The sequence below is a fragment of the Archocentrus centrarchus genome, chromosome 22 (genome assembly GCF_007364275.1).
Source record: "Archocentrus centrarchus isolate MPI-CPG fArcCen1 chromosome 22, fArcCen1, whole genome shotgun sequence".
NCBI classification, from domain to species: domain Eukaryota; kingdom Metazoa; phylum Chordata; class Actinopteri; order Cichliformes; family Cichlidae; genus Archocentrus; species Archocentrus centrarchus.
In genome coordinates this window covers 536172-556016 of record NC_044367.1, presented here as the reverse complement: position 1 = coordinate 556016, position 19845 = coordinate 536172, and the positions used below count along the sequence as shown (strand labels likewise).

At 45.4% G+C, this 19845-nt stretch overlaps 2 protein-coding genes across 3 annotated transcripts; one reads left to right on the top strand and one right to left on the bottom strand.

The window, feature by feature from the left end:
• The first annotated feature begins 7896 nt into the window (after window positions 1-7896).
• pth2 (parathyroid hormone 2) lies at window positions 7897-12539 on the top strand. The gene is made up of 4 exons (XM_030719654.1): window positions 7897-8002; window positions 10742-10846; window positions 11186-11365; window positions 12318-12539. The coding sequence occupies exons 2-4, from the start codon at window positions 10743-10745 to the stop codon at window positions 12490-12492; spliced, it is 459 nt and encodes a 152-aa protein (XP_030575514.1). The 5' UTR covers window positions 7897-8002; window position 10742; the 3' UTR covers window positions 12493-12539.
• A 196-nt stretch (window positions 12540-12735) lies between these two features.
• tedc1 (tubulin epsilon and delta complex 1) lies at window positions 12736-17455 on the bottom strand. 2 transcript variants are annotated; one of them, XM_030719490.1, is made up of 8 exons: window positions 17261-17455; window positions 15924-16005; window positions 15608-15807; window positions 15395-15532; window positions 15235-15303; window positions 14500-14586; window positions 14244-14387; window positions 12736-13291 (listed from the first exon to the last, which is right to left on the bottom strand). In XM_030719490.1, exons 1-8 carry the CDS (start codon window positions 17423-17425, stop codon window positions 12932-12934), a joined length of 1245 nt encoding a protein of 414 aa, XP_030575350.1. In that variant the 5' UTR covers window positions 17426-17455; the 3' UTR covers window positions 12736-12931. The 2 variants fall into 2 exon arrangements, with proteins under 2 accessions (XP_030575350.1, XP_030575351.1); XM_030719491.1 differs by lacking the exon at window positions 17261-17455 and adding an exon at window positions 16363-16558.
• Between the last annotated feature and the right edge of the window lie 2390 nt (window positions 17456-19845).

Here is a 19845-nt window from a genome sequence, read left to right as displayed (position 1 = left end):
TCGGTGTGAGACAGCATCCATCCATCATTATTAAGCTGCCATATTTACTCCTGTCAGTTTGTATTTGTGAGGATATCATGCCATCGCCCTGTCTCACTGCTGAAGACTCATTATGTATTAAACATTTACATTATCACCATACAGAAGGGATAAATAGCAAACAATGGTCTTTATAACCCAGCAGTAACAAAGACAGCGTATAATCACAGGAGGAAATATTCAAACATTTGGTGCCCACATCAAAGGGCAAGCTAACATTTTAAGGCACACCTGTTCACACCTCTGTTACCTGACATCACCAGTTTTCTTATGGAACCAGCATGTCATCTGCAATGTTTTATGCAGACATGTTGCTCCTTCATAAGCATACACCTCATGCTATTTTCCAGAGACTGATTGGTGTTGCTTTCAAACATCACTACCGAAAAATGTCTATGTTTGATGGGCGGCTGCTGGCTGTCGCCGGGTGAAATCAGTCACAAAGAAGGTGCTGCACCAAACGCCTCCTTGTGATTGATTTGGTTGCCAACAGGTTGCCGCGGTCTCACGTGGTTTGCATGACAGACCCCGACTTGTCTGCCAAACCTCTGTTTACTCACTGAGCGTAAAACTTGAAAAAGTGTGTCACAAACTGTAAAAACTGTTTGCTGTATGAGTTAAAGTGGAGCCTTTTGCATCACGCTGGTTTCAGCAGTAATTCACAACTTTTACTTTGAAGGTGAAGTTTTCTTTTTCCAGTTTGTGTTGCATCTTTTCTGCAGTTGGTCAGGCTTTGCAAACTACTGGCAACAGGGCAATTTGTGAGTGACCAGCGCCACAGCATGGAGGCTTTTGGTGCAGCACTGTATACCTCTTCCAACCAGGTTCATGCTGGCGACTCCCAGCTGGTGGTTACCGGGGCGTCACTGACCGAGGCCCTGTGTTCCTCATTTCTAACACATGTATTTTTCACTAACACAAGACGGGAAATCTGGCACTGATTAAGCATCAGAACTGCTGACAGTGCAGCACCCTCACAGCCAATGATGTCAGGCTTCAAACATGAGTCAGGACGTTACAGAGGATGCAGCGGGAAACAGCATCACATGCTCATGAATCATTTAAAGACTCCAAAGACAGGACCTGCTGGTCTCAATGCTGAATTCTCAAGATGTTCTCAATAAATTAATTAATAAATGGCTTCTAAACAAATGCACACACCAGGTGCACAGGATTATGGTTGCCATGCATGGTGCTATTATCAAATTAATCAGCAAGTGAATTACACTAAAAATCCATGTGTAGAAAGGGCCTCTCTGAATCTTCTGTAGGTGAAGCAGACAGTGTTAGCGGTCCATGAAGAGGAACAGAGAGTCGACACGACTTTAAAACACCAAACAGTGATTCACCTACATTTCTCCAGAATCTGATCAATGTCTAAATATAATTTCCAACAGGAATCCAGTGATGGGGACACAGACGGGGATTTCTGATGAGCACAGGCACAGCGAGGTGACTCAAGCTTTGTGTGCTTGTTATCCTCTGTGGAGGATTGTTAAGACCACCTGCTTCCTGTCTGCTGGTCATTATTTCCAGCAGCGCCCATAACAAGCTCCTTAAATGGTGACAAGCTTCCTGTCAGAATCTCCTCCTTTTCACCCTTTGTCTTGTTCCTGTTGTTTGATGACCCAAAATACCAAACACACACACATGCACACACACACGCACACACACAATGCACACACGCAGTTCTGAAGCTAACGAGGTGTCTTTATACACGGTGATGGTCTCTAAACCCTCTGTAATGTCACCGTAACAGGAGCAGAACAGCTGCGTCCAGGAGACGTTTACTATGCAGCACTAAAACCACTTCAGCGGCGAGTATCAAATCAAAGAGGTTCCCAGAGATGCTTCATGCAGGCTGTCCTAGAGAGAGTCTGGTTATAAAGCTGTGCTGAAATGAAGATGATGAAATGATGGCATCTGAAATGTTAGATGTGAATATTGAAATGTACCAACTATGGAGATGAGAAGAAGGTCTGCTGGATGAAAGGTTGACAGTGATGATGACTGAAGAGTTTCTGGGAGCTTTAGGACTCAAAGCCTTCTCCAACTCAGGAGATGTTTGCACTGGAAACACAGTCGATATCGGCGATGAGAGGATACTGATCCTACGAGCAGCCCCTCAGTTCATCCTCTGTCTGAAAAAAGTTGTTCTAGCTCCTCCCCAGTTAGGACAGCTTTCTTCTAATTGGCTGCCTTTTGCAGAAAAGCTAGATCACAAATTCATTCAAAAACAGATGTATATATATGACACGTTCTGAATGTGCCAAAAAGTTTAAACATGAGTAGAACCTTTGCTGAAACACATCTATGACCTCAGTCACTCAGGCCTAAAGACCAGGCGGCGACCCCTGGGCAACCATCACTTGCTAGGGAAACGCGATTCACCAACTGGTTGCCGAGTGATTGCTGAAGGTTGCTGGCTGAAATCTGTTGCAAAGAGACACACAGTGATTGCTTATCTGCAAACACTCACCGGCTACTCACTGAGTAGTAGTGAACAAAGCAAAGAGGAAACAGTGCCCGTTTTCTTTCAAAGTAAAAGTTGCAACTTTGAGACATCTTGATTGTAGCGCTGATGTACAACATTTACTTTAAAGGCACACGTTCTGTGCTTTCAGTTTGCACTGCTCTTTTTCAGGTTTCATTACTGCTTGGAGAGCAGTTGGTGAGTGTTTGCAGACAAGTTGTGCTTCCCAAACTACAGGAAACTGCAGCAACCAGGCCGATCTCAGGAAGGTTTTTGGAGCAGCACCCTCTGATTTTACTTACAGGCAGCCAGTAACTACTTGACAGCCAGTTGGGGAATACACTTTTTTCCCAGGCAACCATGGTTGCCAGGCAGTTGTCAGCTGGTGTCATGGTCCTGGGCTGTTTGCCCAGTGTTTTGTGTTTTTTCTGTGCAGTTCTGTTTTTGTTGTATTTCTGCTGTGTTTCTCAGTTTGCTTACAGTTGGATTCTTAGTTTGCTATATTTTCTGAATTCTGCTTTTAGTTATTGTATTTGTTGCTGTCTTCCCTTGTTTTTCTCATCTTCCACCGTGTGTTTATCCCTCTGTGTCATTGTCCCCTTTCTCTTGTGTATTCCTTTCCTGTCAAGTCTTGGTTGGTTTGTGTCGTGGTTGGTCACTTCCTGTTTTATTTTGATGTTCCCTTGTCCTGTGTGCTTTATGTTCAGTTTTGCTTCCCTTGTGTTATTAGTTTCATTTGGTTCATCTGTTCTTCCCTGCTGTCTTCACTCTCCTTCTTACCTTGTGTGTATTTAAACTCAGTTTTCTTCTGTTCATTGTTGCGTTGTCATCTGTGTGTGGCCCTTTCTGAGTTGTCCCCTTTTTGTTAATTCAGGCTTTTGTATTGTGGACTTTGTTCATGCCTGGACTTGGGGATTTTGTATTTTCATATATTTGAGTAACTTTAGTAACAAAACAGCACTGCAAGTGAAGTTTGTTGCCACTGCGTCCTACAACCCTGCCTGCCACACAGCCTAACTGTGACAACCAGTTTCCAGACCTGTGTAACGAAGCTGAAGCTCCAAAAGATGATTAATTTAAAATAAACTAATTATTCTGTATGGATCCTGGACTGAGGACACACACTGAAACATGTCTGTTTGTGTGGTTAACACTAAAAGGCAAAAGTGTCAGAAAGCCTGCATATATTGAACTTTTCATTGGTATGATTGCAGTTGTAATCACCTTACTGTATATGTTAGCAATTTGGCCAATTTGTTCTTGGTGGTCTTGCCGTAGTTGATGATGTCATTAGGGGCTGCTGCCATTTTTCATGGACGAGGAGGAGTAGGGAAGGCCAGGCGTGTGTGTTCATGCACAAACATGAATCAAAGCAATGAATAAACTCCCAAATGATCTGCTGTGAGATTATCTTTGCTGCACACCTCCATGAAGTTTAGATTATGGAGGAAAGACTAGCTGAGGAACAGTGAAAAGGAGGAAGACCTTCTCATGGAAAAAGAAAGACAGAGATGTCAATTAGATGAGGAAGCTCGTGCTGCGAATGACATGAGAGACTCTACTAAACATTTATGAATGCAACGCTGTCAGAAAGAGAAGAAAATGCAATAAGAGAAAAATTTGCTCGTTGCTGCTTTCCTCAGGTGACAACAGAGTGAACTCACCTCATCCAGACCTCTCAGTGATTACGAGAAGGACCCACAGCCGTGGAAAACAGCCCCCAAAACAAAAGGAAGACCCACAGAAGTCCACAGCTAAGAGAAAATAGTACGAGCTCTGCAAATGCCCTACTGCCACCTTTCATCTTACCAGCTGATACTTCAAAACCAAATCCCCTGCCCTCACCAGCCTCTGCCCCATCCGCTGACTTGGACCCAGCCACCAAATCACTAATGGGGTGTCAGACACACACAACATATTACTCCTGCTGTGAATGCTCCCTCAGCTGATCATCATCATGGTCCTCAGCCAAGTGTAAATCACCCTCCTACTACCTATCTGACTCATGCTCACTGCTCACCCACTTGTATTAGAGTACTACACTGTTCTGTCCAATAGAACAGAGGAGCTTTATTTGTCACAAACACACATCATGTATACATGCAGCGCAACTCAATCTCTGCTTTGGACCCATCACTCATGTAGTATGTATCACACACAGTACACACGGCACAACATGCAGAGCAGGGGGCAGCTGGAGTGATGGGGGGAGGTGTTAACGGCAATGCTCAAGGGCCCAAAGTGTTGCTAATGAGAGCGGGGAGGCAGCTGAACGCTGTTGATGAGCCAATGCTTCAGCAAACACCTCAACCAGGCTATGTGTCATCCTTGTGATACTGCACTATGGACTGACCCGTGACAGTTTTGACCTGGATCAGCTCAGATTGGTGCTGCTGTAAGGTCTTTGATTGCACTCTGGTTGCTGAAATACAAGATCTTAAGGATGTGTCGAGCTCGGGACAGATTAGCTCTTTAAGTCTTCTTCTTCTTTCGGCTGCTCCTAAGGGGGCACCACAGCGGAGCTTTGGTGCCCCCTTAGGCACCAAAGCTCCGCTGTGGATCATCTGCCTCCATCTCATGCTGCCTCCATCTCATGCTGGGATGGAGGATGCTAGGATAGGCTGAGATTTATCCCAGCATCCTCCTGTCACATCAATCTCTTCTACATCCATGAACCTCCTCTGAGGTCCTCCTCTTCTCTTCCTGCCTGGCAGCTCCATCTTCAGTATATCCACCGTCCCTCCTCCGCACATCTCAGACGAGAGGCTCTGACTCTGAGCTGCCCCTCCGATGGACTCATTCCTAATCCTGTCCATCCTGCTCACTTCCAGTGAAGATCTGAGTATCTTCAGCTCTGCCACGTTCAACTCGCCCTCCTGTCTTTGTGTCAGAGCCACCGTCTCCAAACATCCATCACTACCATCCTGTAAACCTTCCCTGTCACTCTGGCTGCTCTCCTTCTGTCACAGATCACCCCTGACACTCATCTCCACCCACTCCACCCTGCCTGCACGCTCTTCTTCACCTCTCTTGTGTTTGTTGCTTTGGATGGTTGACCCCAGGTATTTAAACTCATCCACCTTCATTCCCTCTACTCCTTGCATCTTCACCTTTCCACCTGTACTGACTTTCATTCCTCTTCTCTCCAGAGCATACCTCCACCTCTCCAGGCTCTCCACCACCTGCTCCCTACTCTCACTGCAGATCACAGTATCATCTGCAAACATCATAGTCCACAGAGAATCCTGCCCATGATGCTCGAAGATTGAATGGGGCAAGTAAACAATCTGCACCACCTTAATTGTTCCCACCTGTGTCTCCCTTGCTAATGAGCTCTGTGTGTTTCTGCTGTTTGTGCATCTCTGTTCCTGTTTTACAGTTTTGGGCTCGTGTTGATTTTTAACCTTTTACAAAGACTGCTTTTTGTTTATGTTTATTCAGCTTTTGTTTTTCTGTACATAAATAAACCAACATTAAATGTCTGACGATCTTATGTTCCTGGAGGAGCGACACTCAGCTCAAACCTGCCTTACATGAGTTTGTTAGTTGTTGTTGCTGGATTTTGTTTGTTCTCTTGTTTCCACGGTTACTAACTCAGTCCCAGCTATTTGTTTAATGTGCTTCTGTATTTCATGATGATTTATTTTTTCTTGTTATTCCACAGTGGACTCCAGCTCCGAGCACATCTCCCTCGTCCTATAAGACTGCTTCTTTTGTCCATTGTTTGGCATGAATGAACACTCCTGCACGTATACACACACACAGCAGCTCTGTAATGACTGTCAGTAATAAGATGCTGGCCCTCTGCAACAGCGCGGTGAACTGTTAGTCACTGTCTTTGAAACGGGACACTAACAAGCTAACGCTCCCAGCAGCGGTGTCCTCAGCACTAAACCCAGAGCTGGATTGATCTCCTGAGGGGTGTACAGGTTTCATTGTGTATGGGGGGGTTGACTGAGGGGGGCTAAAGCCCTCCAGTGTAAGGTGTATATAAGTATGAAAGATCACCGTTCATCTGCACACAGAGAAGCATCAAGACGGACGAGGAGGAATCCATTTTGTTTTTACCCAAACTTTATTCTGCTTACAGGAAGCAGACACCAGAGCAGCTCCAACGGGCACAGAAGCTTCCTCTGCAGCTCTGCTCGGTTTCTTTTTAGGTTCATTTCTCTTCCTGAGCGACGGCCGACATCCAATCCAGCTCTGAAGAGACACGCCAACACCTGAGGAGCAGGTAAGAACCCACCAAACTTCTGGCTTACAAGCATCTTTGAACAGCACGTCTGCACGAAGCTCTGTAAGGGTGCAGGTTAGTTCATCACGGGGCCGTCAAACTCTTTGGCTCCCGCATTCAGTCCAGCATGAAGCGTCCATTTGCACCCATATCCCAGCAAACATGGTGGAAACATCAACATCGTCCTTCAAGACCAAACTGGTGGAGGCGCGACGGCGTAATGACGTTTTATTCCAGAGATCCAATCACAGTGCATCTTACAAAGCAGGAACTTTTTCTCAGATTTTTGTTAGAAATGCAAACACACATGTTTTTGATTTTTCACTAAACTAAACAAACACAACAGCCACACACCTGTAGTTCCAGACACACATGAACAACACTTTGGTGCTGTTTCCTGTGTCTGTGTGAAGTCTGCTCATTGCATGGTGAACTTACTTGTTTGAACTATTGAGTGTCCTTCTCCCCCCCCCACAACCTGAGGTCGCTGCTTCGCTTGGAAAGACGGATGGAGGTTTGTTGGGTGGAAACGTCCGTTTTTCCACCCCTGACCTTTACAGAAATATTTGACTTTCAAAACTCTTTCAAAGAAAATGTTAGCAGTTTGACACTATTTGCTTTTTAATCAGTTATATATTAGTCCGCACTCATCCCCACAGTCAGGGACAGTGGGGAGGGTACAGCAGGTAGGGTAAAGTAGTGGTGGTGGGTCAAAAATAATTTTTTTTTTTTATCATTTAAAATGCAATACTGTAAATATAAATCTCAAATGTATGATAAACATCACAAAACTAATAAACTATGAGAAAATGAGTGCCACCGTGTAAGAAAAGAAAGAAATGGCCACAGTGATGTCATCAATCCACTTCCTGTCACGTACTTCTTGTAAAGCGTCTCATGCTGTCTCTTTGCATTTATCTGAATTTTCCTCTTTTATGTCATAATTTCATATGTGTGACTCACGTTACTGTAAAAACTGAATGCATGTGGATTGAATGACATCATTTTGTGAGTGCACCCTGACTGACAGCCTGTGGTTCGATGCCGTATAGAAAGCCTGTTGTCGCTGGTGTTCTCGTCTCTATTGGTAACACCACCAGCGACCCCCCCACCACACACAAACACACACACACACACATACACATAAAAACGTTATCAAAAATTGTTTACAGCTCTTTTTTGCGCAAAATATTAATCCATCTGCTTCTCCTGTTCAGGGTTGCGAGGGAGCTGGAGCCTGTCCCAGCTATCATAGGGTAAGAGGCAGGGTACACCCTGTACAGGTCACCAACCTGTCACAGGGCTAACACAGAGAGACACAGCCATTCATAATTTAGAGTGACCAATTAACTTAACCCCAGTAACTGCATGTCTTTGGACTGTGGGAGGAAACCCACACAGGAGAACATACAAACTCCACACAGCGAGAGGCCCAGGCCAAGGTGGACTCAAACCCAGACCTTCTAGATGTTATTCCAGCTGTGAGGCAGCAGTGCTAACCACCACGCCACCGTGCTGTGTCTAAGCTGAGTGTGTATGCGTCCCTGGATGGTTCATTGTGTCAGTGCTGTTACTGTGTGTGTTTTCTGTCACTTCTAATAAAATGTGCCATATTTGATAATTTTACAGCCACTGAATTTTGTTGCTGTGAAAGGTTAAGATATAAATGATTACAGCTGTAATGATGTAATATAATCACACCTGAACGAAAACAAAATTTCCTGATTTGTTGCATCATCATTATTATTCAGACACGTGCTGAAGAGAGTGAGGAGAGTGATAATATTTAATAAAAGTCTTTAAAATTGCCAACACCAGTGACAGAAAGCAGCACCTGTGTCAGTATAATGTCAGCAGCTTCTGTAATAATGTGCTTAAATGTTAGAAAAACAAAATGAGGCATTTGTGCAGATGGAGCGATAACGGCCGCAAAGCCTCTAAAAACCAGCAGAGCCTGCTCGACTTGGTTTGGAGAAATCTTTCACAGCAGCGACCCAGCCTGCTGAGAAATAAGGAGCTGGAGGACTGATGATTAATGCCCTAACCCAGAGGTCAGGGCACCTGCAGCTCTGACAGATAAATGAGAGCAACGCTGAGCTGTACTGTAGCCTTAACCTTAATTAGTAAAACGATTGAAACATAGTTAAAGTGTAAAAATCTGTCCACTGAGGGACTCACTGAGGTGCAACACTTTCACCCTCCACATATGAACAGGATGATGAAGCTTCACCTTGAGAAAGATGAAAGAAGGGAAATGCGAGTCGAGGAGCAGGAATGATGAAAGCTCAAACCTGCAGTCAGACTGTGATGTTGGCTCAGGGAGGCTCGGCAGGTCGTGGCTCCTCATCAGACCTCTGAGCCGCTGAATTTACCGGCTTGGGTCGACTGAGCTGAAAGGAAAACAGCAATAATGCATCATTTTATAGTTCCAGCTCCGTCAGACTGCAGCTAAAAGTTTGGCTCTTATGTGACTCAGATCAGCCTCATCGCCTTATCGCGTCTGTGCAGCTTTCACACTCTTTCAAAGCCATCTGATGGGCCTGACTGGACTCTTTAGTGGGCTGGTTTTGGCCCATGGGCCATATGTTTGACAGCGCTGGTTTTATCAGTAAACTGTGGTATGAAGAGTTTCTGAATTATTTTACGGTCTGTGACTGGCAGACTCCACTGTAACAATCACAGACTGAAAATGACCCGAGGGCCGGCAGATTCCAGCGATTCTTTAGAAACTTAATTTCATTCATTCTGGAGATTTTTTTTAAATCAGTTTATGATGCAAATGTGTTTATTATTAAGGAAAATGTATAAAGCTGACAGTTTACTTTTGTTTCATATCATTCAGGCTGATTTTCAGCCTTTTTGTTTGAAAAGTAACCCGATGAAATGTGCAGCTACCACCTGTTAATAATAATAATGAATATTATTAACCTGCCTGGACTTTGACATCTCAGTAAGATTCCTGCTCATGTCTAGATCATTGATCTCAGCCACTGTGTCACTGAGTCTAACGGAAACAAAAGGCAGTAGAGTCCATAAATGTGGAAGAAGCAGCTTTGGGTGATTCTCGGTGTTTCTGAGAGAAAATGTCCTGATCTGAGAGTTCTGAGACAGGAGGAAGCACCGAGCAGCTGCAGCCACATTTCATCTGTGACTTCCTCACTCTCCTCATCTTCATCCACCTGAACATGACTTCTCATCACACACGTTTCATATTCACAAAGTGAAGATTTTCCACCTTTTTCATGTGTAAATACTCCACATATGAATGGTTTGCAGAGGCTGGAATCATTTCTCTGCTCAGTCTCACATGTAACTGATGATTTAATCAAAGCTGCCCAGGTAGGTCTGGATTAAAGGGTTAGGGTGCAGCTTAAAGCGTCAGCAAAGGAAGCTAAAAATGTTCAATCCTTCACCTGTTCTTAGATTTACTGTAAGACAGAACTTCATGACAGCGGGAGGTGGTGTGAGGGTTGATCCCAGATGTTCATTTTTGGGCTAAATCAGGTTGGTGAGTTCATCGTTTGGCCCAGAAATGCTGGATGGAATCTGAAGTGTTTTTCTGTCCTTTTCAGCACAGACCCTGAATAGTGACTCAATTCATCACTCATAAGCTGGAGTTTCTGTAGGTTTTGGCCATTTTGAGGGAATTCTCCATCAAATCTGATGTTTTCTTCTCTGACAGCTTAAGTCGTATTAAACTTTGAGCTGAGCCACAGCAGCACTTTCATTTATTCTGCTTTAAATCTGCCACACAAGCACCTGCAGTCACACTCTGTGATGAATGAATCAAACTGTTCACTGTGCATGTGAATTATGAGCTCCTCTCATCCTGTTTCATGGGGGGCTCGTTTGAGGAGGCCTCCATCAGTGACCACCATCCACCACAGGAGGCGCTGCAACCCTGAACACAAAAGTAGTTTTTTCTTTATTTCATACTCATGAGATCAAAACAGGTTTCATGAAACTGTAAAATTTCCTCTTCTGCTTGGTTTCAGGATGTCTCGGCTTCCTGTTTTTCCCCGACCGCCCGTCCTGCTGCTTTGCATTCTGGGTATGATCTTGGTGACGTCTGGCTTCCCTCAGCCTCGACTACCTCTCAGGTGCTTTTCAAACTCCCACTGAGCACTGAACAGATGATCTGTCACACACTGAAGCAAGGAAGACTTTCCTAATCCACACTCAAAATGCTGCAGGATCAATAAATGCACTGGATAAATCAGCTGATCCAGCCTCTTATTGATCCCTGACCTCAGGCAGTGAGCTGCAGCATCATCATCACCTGGGCTGGAGCTGATTTAGTGATGGACAGTTTCTTCCTTCATGGCTGCTGACGGACGCTCATTTGTCCTGTTTATACAGAAGTCTGTGTGACTGACACGTTAAATGTTGATGAAATTATGTATGTTATATTCTTGTCTGTCTGTGACCTCTGATTGCAGAAGCTCGGATGATTCCGAGGAACACAAACGAGTTGACTGGGACGTCCTCTATCCTTCCATCTCACTCCGTGATTGGAGCATTCAGATGATGTCAGCACCCGGCCTCAGAGCGGCTGCCAACAGCAACTCTGGGCTGATGAGGGAGGCGTGGCTATTTGCTCCTGAGGGGGCGGAGACAAGGTACAGCTGTTTCTAATGAAATACCAGACTGTATATAAAAGACAGAGGCAGCAGAGCCAGGTGAAGCACTTTAAAGCTGCAACTCCTCTGGCTGTAAGAAGCGGTCTGATTGGATAGAAGTCTGTGAGCCTCCTCATGAGTCTCAGCTGCTGCCTAAAGAAAACATGAAGCTCATTTTATAAACGCTGGTCATTATCAGAGTCGCAGGAGGATCTACCTCACACACATGCAGCCAGAAATGCACTGCACCTGAGCCCTGAAGGACTTTAGTGCAGGCTGCTAAAGCAGAATAGGGCCTGATGAAGGGTGCTGAGGGTGAGGAGCGGGCTCAGGAGCGTTTAGGTTGGCTTAAAGAGGCGGAAATGGCGGTACAGGAAGTTTCTGGATCACTGTAACGAGGAAAGAGTTTACATGTTTTCCCCGTGTGTGCAAAGGTTTCCTGCGAGTACTCCGGTTTCAATCTTTCCTTTAAAGGCTTTAAATGAAGCAGTTTATGTTTGATGTGAGTTTAACTACAATCAATGATGAACTGAGAGAAGGGGGTAAATATTCAGAGGAAAACATCTGAGAATTTTTTAGATTAAAGCTGCAAATTTACTATAAAAACAGGCAAATTCACAAGAAAAACACCGGACAATTTACATGGAAAAATGGAAATTTTATGGGGAAAAACAATAATTGAGAAACAGGCTGATTTACCAGGAGAAAAATGTTAAGTTTACTATGGTAACTTCCCATGAAACAAACGGCTTATTTAGGGAAAAAACACTGAAGATTGGAACATTCCTCCACTTTTCAGTTATCTGGAAAAATTCACATATTTGAACTTATAAGAAACTTATTGATGAGCACATATTTGAAATGTGTAAACTCACCTGCCCCTTTTGCATTTTAAATCCCCTCGGTGGCCCTGACCTAACATCCGTGTTGTTTTCTGTGTGATTACCTGTAGCGTGGAGGGGGCGTGGCCCGTCGAATGGTCGTCTCCGGGAGCCGGGATGGAGAAGAGGAACCTGGTGGTGGCCGACGACGCCGCTTTCAGGGAGAAGAGCAAGCTGCTCACCTCCATGGAGAGGCAGAAGTGGCTCAACTCATACATGCAGAAACTGCTGGTGGTGAATTCGTGATGATCGCGGAGCCGCAGCTCGTTCGCCACGAAACTCCCGCAGATGAACAGAAGACACCGAAGCTTGAATCTGGTCCGTGCAGATTTTTGTAATGTTTAAATTTGAAGTGACTTTTTTTGGTTCTGCTGAAAATTACTTTGTGTCGATGAATGAATAAATATGTAAATGATGTTTTTGACGTCCGTAGTTTCTGTTTGACTTCAAACTGATGACATTTAATTTATCAGACCAACAAATCCAGTTATCACAGTGAAATTTAGATATGTGGTGGGACAGTTTTTATTTATTAAATGCTTTTAATGTCTGACTCCTCTGTGCAGCAGCTGCTTCAGTCTCATCAGATTTTTATAATTTTGCACAGAAAGCAAAGATAACGTCCTCACAGCTTCATATCCACCATCACAAACCTGCACCAGTTCATCCAGTTCAAACTCAAAGTTCACGGTGGAATCAGCACCAGTTCATCCAGCCTGCCGATCGTCTCCTGCAGCTTCATCCTGTTGGCCAGCCTCTGTCTGTCCCTCCTCTTCATCAGCACAGCCTCTGTATGACGAAGCAGCTCCACAGCCTCAGACGCCGAGAGCTCGTTTGGAGCCTCAGCCCGGCTGCAGGGGCCCCCTGCTGGGAACCTCCGCGGCTCCTCCGGCCGGAGACTCGCTCGGCAGACCTGTGGGAGGGAGGGCAAGGACGGGAGGGAGGAGAGGAGAGGAGGGAGGGATGAGGAGGCGCCGCACCCTCCCTGCAACCTCTCGTCTCCTTCTCTGTCCTTACCAGCTTCTCCTCCTCTCCTCTGTTCTCTCTGTAGGAGCACAAATATCATAAACGCCACAGTTTAATATTTCGTAGCTGGCAGGCCCTCACACAGGGGCCAGGACTGAACGCTCCTCCCTCTACATGCTTCCCTTAGAGGTAATTTTATTAGCAAACACCCAGATGCAGGTCATACCCAGCTTTAATTATCTATGATGATTCAAATCACCTAAACTGCAGGAATCTTGGAGTCATTTCTGATCATGATGTCCTTCAATGCACATATTAAACAAACAGGACTGCCTTTTTTATCTGATCAACATCTCTAAACTCAGAAACATCCCGTCTCAATATCATGCTGAAAAGCTAATTAATACTACTTCCTGCTTCCTCCCTGTGGTCATCAAGTGCTGATTGTTGGGATACTGCATGCTGTCTTTGCCTTAGGTAGTAGGAAGCACTCTGAGACGAGTGCTGTGCTTTAAAAATAAAATTCAAAATGAAAATTGAAATGCAGTCGGCTCCCTTTATGCTGGATGTAGTCACATGATGTAGCAGCAGCTACCTACATGCTGAGTAAAGCCCTGAGCACCAAAGAATCATGGGAAATGTCTGAAGAAGAGCCCACAGCCCTGACTTGACTTTAGACAACATCTGTGGACCTTTCTTCCCTGTTTTTGGGAACAAGCATGTCTCCAGATTCTCCAAGAATCAGCACGACTCAGCAAAAAGTGGTAAATGTGTTTTAACCCTGAACCACGAGTAGCTGAATACTTTCTGTCCCATGTAGGACTCAAACTGTGGCCTCTGCTGTGAGCAGCAAAATGTTTCTGTTCAGCCTCCAAACACTGAATTTTTTCACCCTTTAAGGTATATTGATTCCATGGATACGAATCAGCTGATAGTAAATTTGTGTCTTTAAATCTTTAAATCCAACATGAGTGACTCAAAGTCAGGACTGTTTGATGACCTGTGTTGGATGACCAGTGTGTGGTGCTCACCTGAGCTGTGGACAGCCTAAGCAGCATCTCCTCCAGCTTCTCCAGTCCACTGTTTCCATGACAACACACTCCCGGACTCTCATTGGGTGGATGTTTTGGCCTCCTGGTGACAGGATCTTTCAGATGGAAGTCCACAACGCTGTCCTACAATCGCGCGCACGCACGCGCGCACACACACACACACTCAACTGGTCACTCTCAGTCACTCTCTGCTAAATTCATGTCAGTGATAAATTTCTGAGATCCAAAAACACACCATCCAGGTCCAGAAGACTTCCTCAACCTGTTTCCACTTCAGATAAGCTTCCAGGAGGTCGCACAGCTGCCGCACACAAACACACTCCTACAACAGAAGCACACACTTTACTCTTGCAGCTGTTTTCTGCTGGTTCCACAGTGGTTCTGGTCCGAGCATCTCTGGCGTTGGATGAGGCGCTCGACTTCGTAACGTACTGCAGTTCAGGCATCACTGTCGGCCTGTTTATCAGCTGTGTTCACGTGCAGCACGTCTTTAAGCTCAGCTTTTAAAAACTCACAGTGTAATTGCAGCCCATAAGCCCACAGTGTCCCGGACACCAGATATCTGAACCCTTCAGGAAAGAATCCCTCAGCATGGACACGAAGCTGAGGATCAGGACTTTTTCACAGCGAGTACTCCAAACCACGTGTTAATGACTAACCTGTGCTGTGGATGGATCAGGCGCTGCTGTTTAATGTTTAATCAATACTGTGTGATCGACAAGATCAAAATAAACTCCATGTTTTATTCAGTTGGACCTGAAAGCAGCGACTGAGGCTATAAACTCGTCAGTAAACAGTTCACTGAGCTCAGAGATCAGCTGAGCAGGACGCTCATTTTCTCACATTTATACAATCAGGCTTCAGAAGAGGCGCCCCCTGCTGAATACTAGAGAGAATGCATGTTTAAGGCAGTTCATCACTGGAAGCTGCATCCATCTTTCATTTACAGAGTGTGGTATTAAAGCCGTACCTCTTTGAGTGCTGCAGAGATCTGATCAGAGGAGGCCGGCGCAGCAGAGGCGACGCTGGCAGAAAGAACCTGAGAACACAGTTTGTTCAACAGTTCATTCACCTTCAGGCTGGTGCTGTCTGGTTTAGTGAACAGAACACTAAAGGGAAGGTTTCCTCACAGCATGGAGCGCTCGGGTTTGCTCCTGCAGCATCGACAGCAGCATCCGTCTCTCATGTCTCAGGCAGCCAATGAGCCACTGGAGTCTCCTCAGGGAGGCGGAGTCTATCCAGAGGTCAGCAGAAAAGTGGGGCTTCACCTGACAGAGAGGGAAATTACAGGTTAGCACACAGGCGCAGCCTGAGGTTCACCTGCCTGCTGCCATCGTACTCACAGGTGTACATGTGAGCAGCGTCCTGTCCAGTTTCTGCACTCTCTTCATCACCACGTTCTCCAGAGCTCCCGCAGCGAGCAGCCAGCCGAGCGCCAGGAGGAGATCCCGACTGGAGAAATGACCTCCTTCCTTGTCCTCATACATCCAGTCAGCGTGGTAGCCACTCTGCCACAGGCCGACGGCCACCAGCTTCCTGCACTCTGCAGAGGGACAAACACCAATCACAGCAGCGCAGAGTTAGCGTTTGATTTCATGTATGAAGGTGCAGAAAGATGAAGAAACGCCCCCAAACATCATAACCCAGTGGTTCACCGACCTGCTCTTGGCTCTGCGCTGTCGGGGGAAACGATGCCGGTGGTCTGAAGGATGTCGGCGAGCAGCTGCCAAAACTGATCGTCCTGGAAACCCACCGAGACTCTGAGTTATCTTTCTGAGTGTTTACGCTTTATGGAGAAAGATTTCTCTGCAGCAGCTCATCTGATCTCACCAATGGCAATGTCCACTCATGGAGAGAAATAAGTGTGTATGACATGATCTACAAGCATAAACTAAAAGTTACAGTTAACAGTGATCTGTGTGTGTTGTTCTGATGCGTTCATTTACGCACAAATTTGTAAGTTCAGCTTTACAAATTTGATCATTTCCTGTGTGTAAAAATGTGGCTGTTCACTGACTTACAAATCGCTGAATATGAACAAATGGAATGCCTGATATGAAAGGATCATGTGTGCGCGTGACTCTCAATATGAACATACACGTGCTGGCCATTTCATTAGGCACACGTTGCTAGTACCAGGTTGGACCTCATTTTGCCTTCAGAGCTGCTTTGATTCCTCATGGCTCAGATTCAACACGGTGCTGGAAACATTCCTCAGAGACTTTGGTTCATGTTTTCATGACAGCATCACACAGCCGCTGCCGTCCAAAGGTGCTCTGCTGGACTGAGGTCTGTGACTGTGGAGGCAGAATGACTACAGTGAGCTCACTGTGATGTTCAAGGAACCAGTCTGAGATGATCTGAGCTTTGTGACATGTGATCATAAAGGGATGGACATGTCAGCAACACTCAGGTAGGCTGTGGTGTTTAAACGCTGCTCAGTTTACCAGCAGCAGCGTGAACAACTGGATGGAGCCATGCTTTCATGGTGTTCACACCAGATTCTGACCCTACCATCTGAATGCTGCAGCAGAAAGTTCTCTGTTGTGCAGTTTTAGTGAGTCTGTGTAAATTGTAGCCTCAGTTTCCTGTTCTCAGCTAACAGGACTGGCACCCGGTGAGCTGCATACCTGGAGTGGTTATTTGAGTTACTGTTGCCTTCCTATCAGCTGGAAGCAGTCTGACCTCTGAAAAGCATCTTCTCCCAGGGAACTGCTGCTGGATGTTTCCTGTTTCAGACCTTCTCTGTAAACCAGAGATGTTTGTGTGTGAGATCCCAGTCTGACACCAACAATCGTGCCACGTTCAGTCACTGGAATCACCTTTCTCCCTCACTCTGAACTTCAGGTCGTTTTCACCTGTCTGCCTGCGCTGCCGTGTCATTGGCTGATTAGATATTTGTGTTAATGAGGAGGTGAACCGGTGTACCCAATAGAGAGGCCGGTGAGTGCACGCGGCACGGCTTTATGTAGGCGCGCGCAGACCGATGAACTCACCTGGACTGTGTTTCCAAACTTGGCCCGTCTGAAGGCCTCCGGCGGGGGCACCGAGTCCAGACCCGCGGCCGCCAGAAGCCTGCAGAGAGCCGCGATCACCTGCTTCACCTCCACAGCTGCGCTCCTCTTCATCACAGATGGACAGATGTTCCTGCCGCCGCTCATATTTCGCGGCCAAGACGTTAACTTCCGGGTTCCTGGCTGTTACCAAGGAAGCGAATGAACTAAATGCTGATTGGCGTTTATCGTAACCAAACAGAAGCGAGATCCTGAGAGCGGTGGGTGGGACAAAAGCGGAAGATTTTTTTCCAGGTTTGTTTTTTTTAACAATGAATTATAAGCAACAGAATGGAAAATAAACATAATAGTAAAATAAACACAGTAAAGTGTATTTTTTTGTAGCCCTGGAGGAGTCACACATGAAGATGATCTTGGTCTTACTTATTCTGAGCAGGCTATGAGCCTGAAATTTACCCAGAATGCACTTTTTTGTAGTTTCCTCCAGTGAACGCGCAGAAACAGCTCAAACATACATGGTGCTGCCCATATGCTGCTACCTGTGACGATGCTCGCAGCAGGTTAGAAAGTGTTTCTAAGGATTTGACATGTACTTTAATCATCTCCTTTGGAATCCAAAGATCTCCTGGAGATTTCTCACAGAAAGGAACCTTTCAGTATTGATTACTGATAAAACCAAAAACTGTTACATCAACAGTATTTATTTTTTAAAAAGTGACTGTGAACGTGGCACGGTTGTTGGTGTCAGACTGGGATCTCTCACACAAACATCTCTGGTTTACAGAGGAGGTCTGAAACAGGAAACAGCAGCAGCTGGGCATAAATCCCCTGAAGCACCAGCTCTACAACACATATTTACATTCACACATAATTACAGGTCTCAGAGATCTTATTGGATGCATTTGAGCCTCAGTGACTTTATTCACCACATCAGTTCAAAAGCAAATGGCTGAGTGAGAACCAGGAAGAAGAAATCCTGAAATCATAACAGATATAAACCACTGAGAATACTGTCACTGTCTGTTATTGGTTCATTATGTAACAACTAAGTCAGCCAAGATGTTTAACAGATGCAGCTACGGAATGGATTTAAACATGTTCGTTCTCAAGCTTTCACAAGATTTTCAAAACTTGACCTCTGACCTTGAGGTCAAGGCTGCTGAGATTTTTAATAGATGCATCTATGGTGCGAATTTGAACATGCTAGGTCACAGGGTAATTCCCTGTGACCTAGCATGTTCACAAAGTTGAAGTAGGCTGCCCCCCCACCCGGCAGGGTGACGACAAACCCCCCCAATAAACCGTCCCCCAAAACGAGATGCTTTCTTGAATCTATGAGTACGGGCCGTCTCTGCTGCATGTTGCTGGTCCTGGTTCTCCACCTGCTGCAGGTTCTGCTTACAGGACCACCATCACCGGCTGCAGTCAAACAAGGCAGAGGAGGAGTCTGACTGTGGGACAAGGGTCTGGGAACCAGATCAGCCCATGGTAAGTAAACAGGAAGAACCAGAGCCTGATGGTTATCAGCAACTGCACTTTCAAAATAAGATGACAGAGCTTTAGAGCCAACATTTTAATTTCTGGAATTGTTTTAAAGAAATCTGTTCTGGGCTTTTCATGCATTTCAGCAACTTTGGCTCTCCACCAAAGGAAAATCACCAGGATGCCTCGTTATAAATAGAAAACCTTTTTAAATATGCCATCAGAGCTCTGCGGCGCCACCTGCAGGTGGATGACAGTCACATGGCCGTAGAAAAGTGCTGTACAGCACCTTTCCTCACACACTCACACTCGTGCTGCTTTCAGCATTGTTTTCTCTTCATTTGTGAAATCAGCTGCTCTCTTGTCTGCTCTGATTGGTCAGATGCAGCAAACTCTCTTTCTGACGTAATGAGCTGATGACCATGTTCAGAATAATATTAGTAAATTTAATCTCTCAATTTTAATTTTAATCTGCAGTATTTGTCTCAGCCATGTCCCTAGGAGGCCTCGGCCCGTTTGATTTCCTGTGTGACTTACCAGCCCGGTGAGCGTCTTGTTTTGGTTAGAATGTTGGAACATGTGACCAATCAGAACCATGGACAGGTCAGCTGATTTTACACCGGAACTGTAACATCATACAAATCTTAAGAAGTTAAACACTGAGTGAAAACAGCAGCAGGAGTGTCTGATATTAATGTTTACTGAACAATCAAATATTTTAAACTTGCAGCCAGCTGCTGCAGTGCAGGTTAGATGTGCAGCATCAGTTACCATAGTGATGTAGCCCTGCAGTTATCTAAAAAAGCTTCGCATTGCAGGCCTCTGCTATGTTTGATTAACTCTGAGTATGCTGTAATAAACTGTGACTGATTGATTGAATGTGTGTGTGCGTCTGTGTTTCTCACCCATTTGGCCAGGGCATCTCTCACAGTCACCATTGTGGCCTAGAAACAGACAGGTTGGTAGCAGAAACACTGCTTTTATTGATAATATGAATTCATTGTATTTTTGCGGTATACATTTGCGGTCAGTGCTGCTGACACTGGGGGCTCCCACTCCAGATTTCCAGCCACGCCTCTGACGTC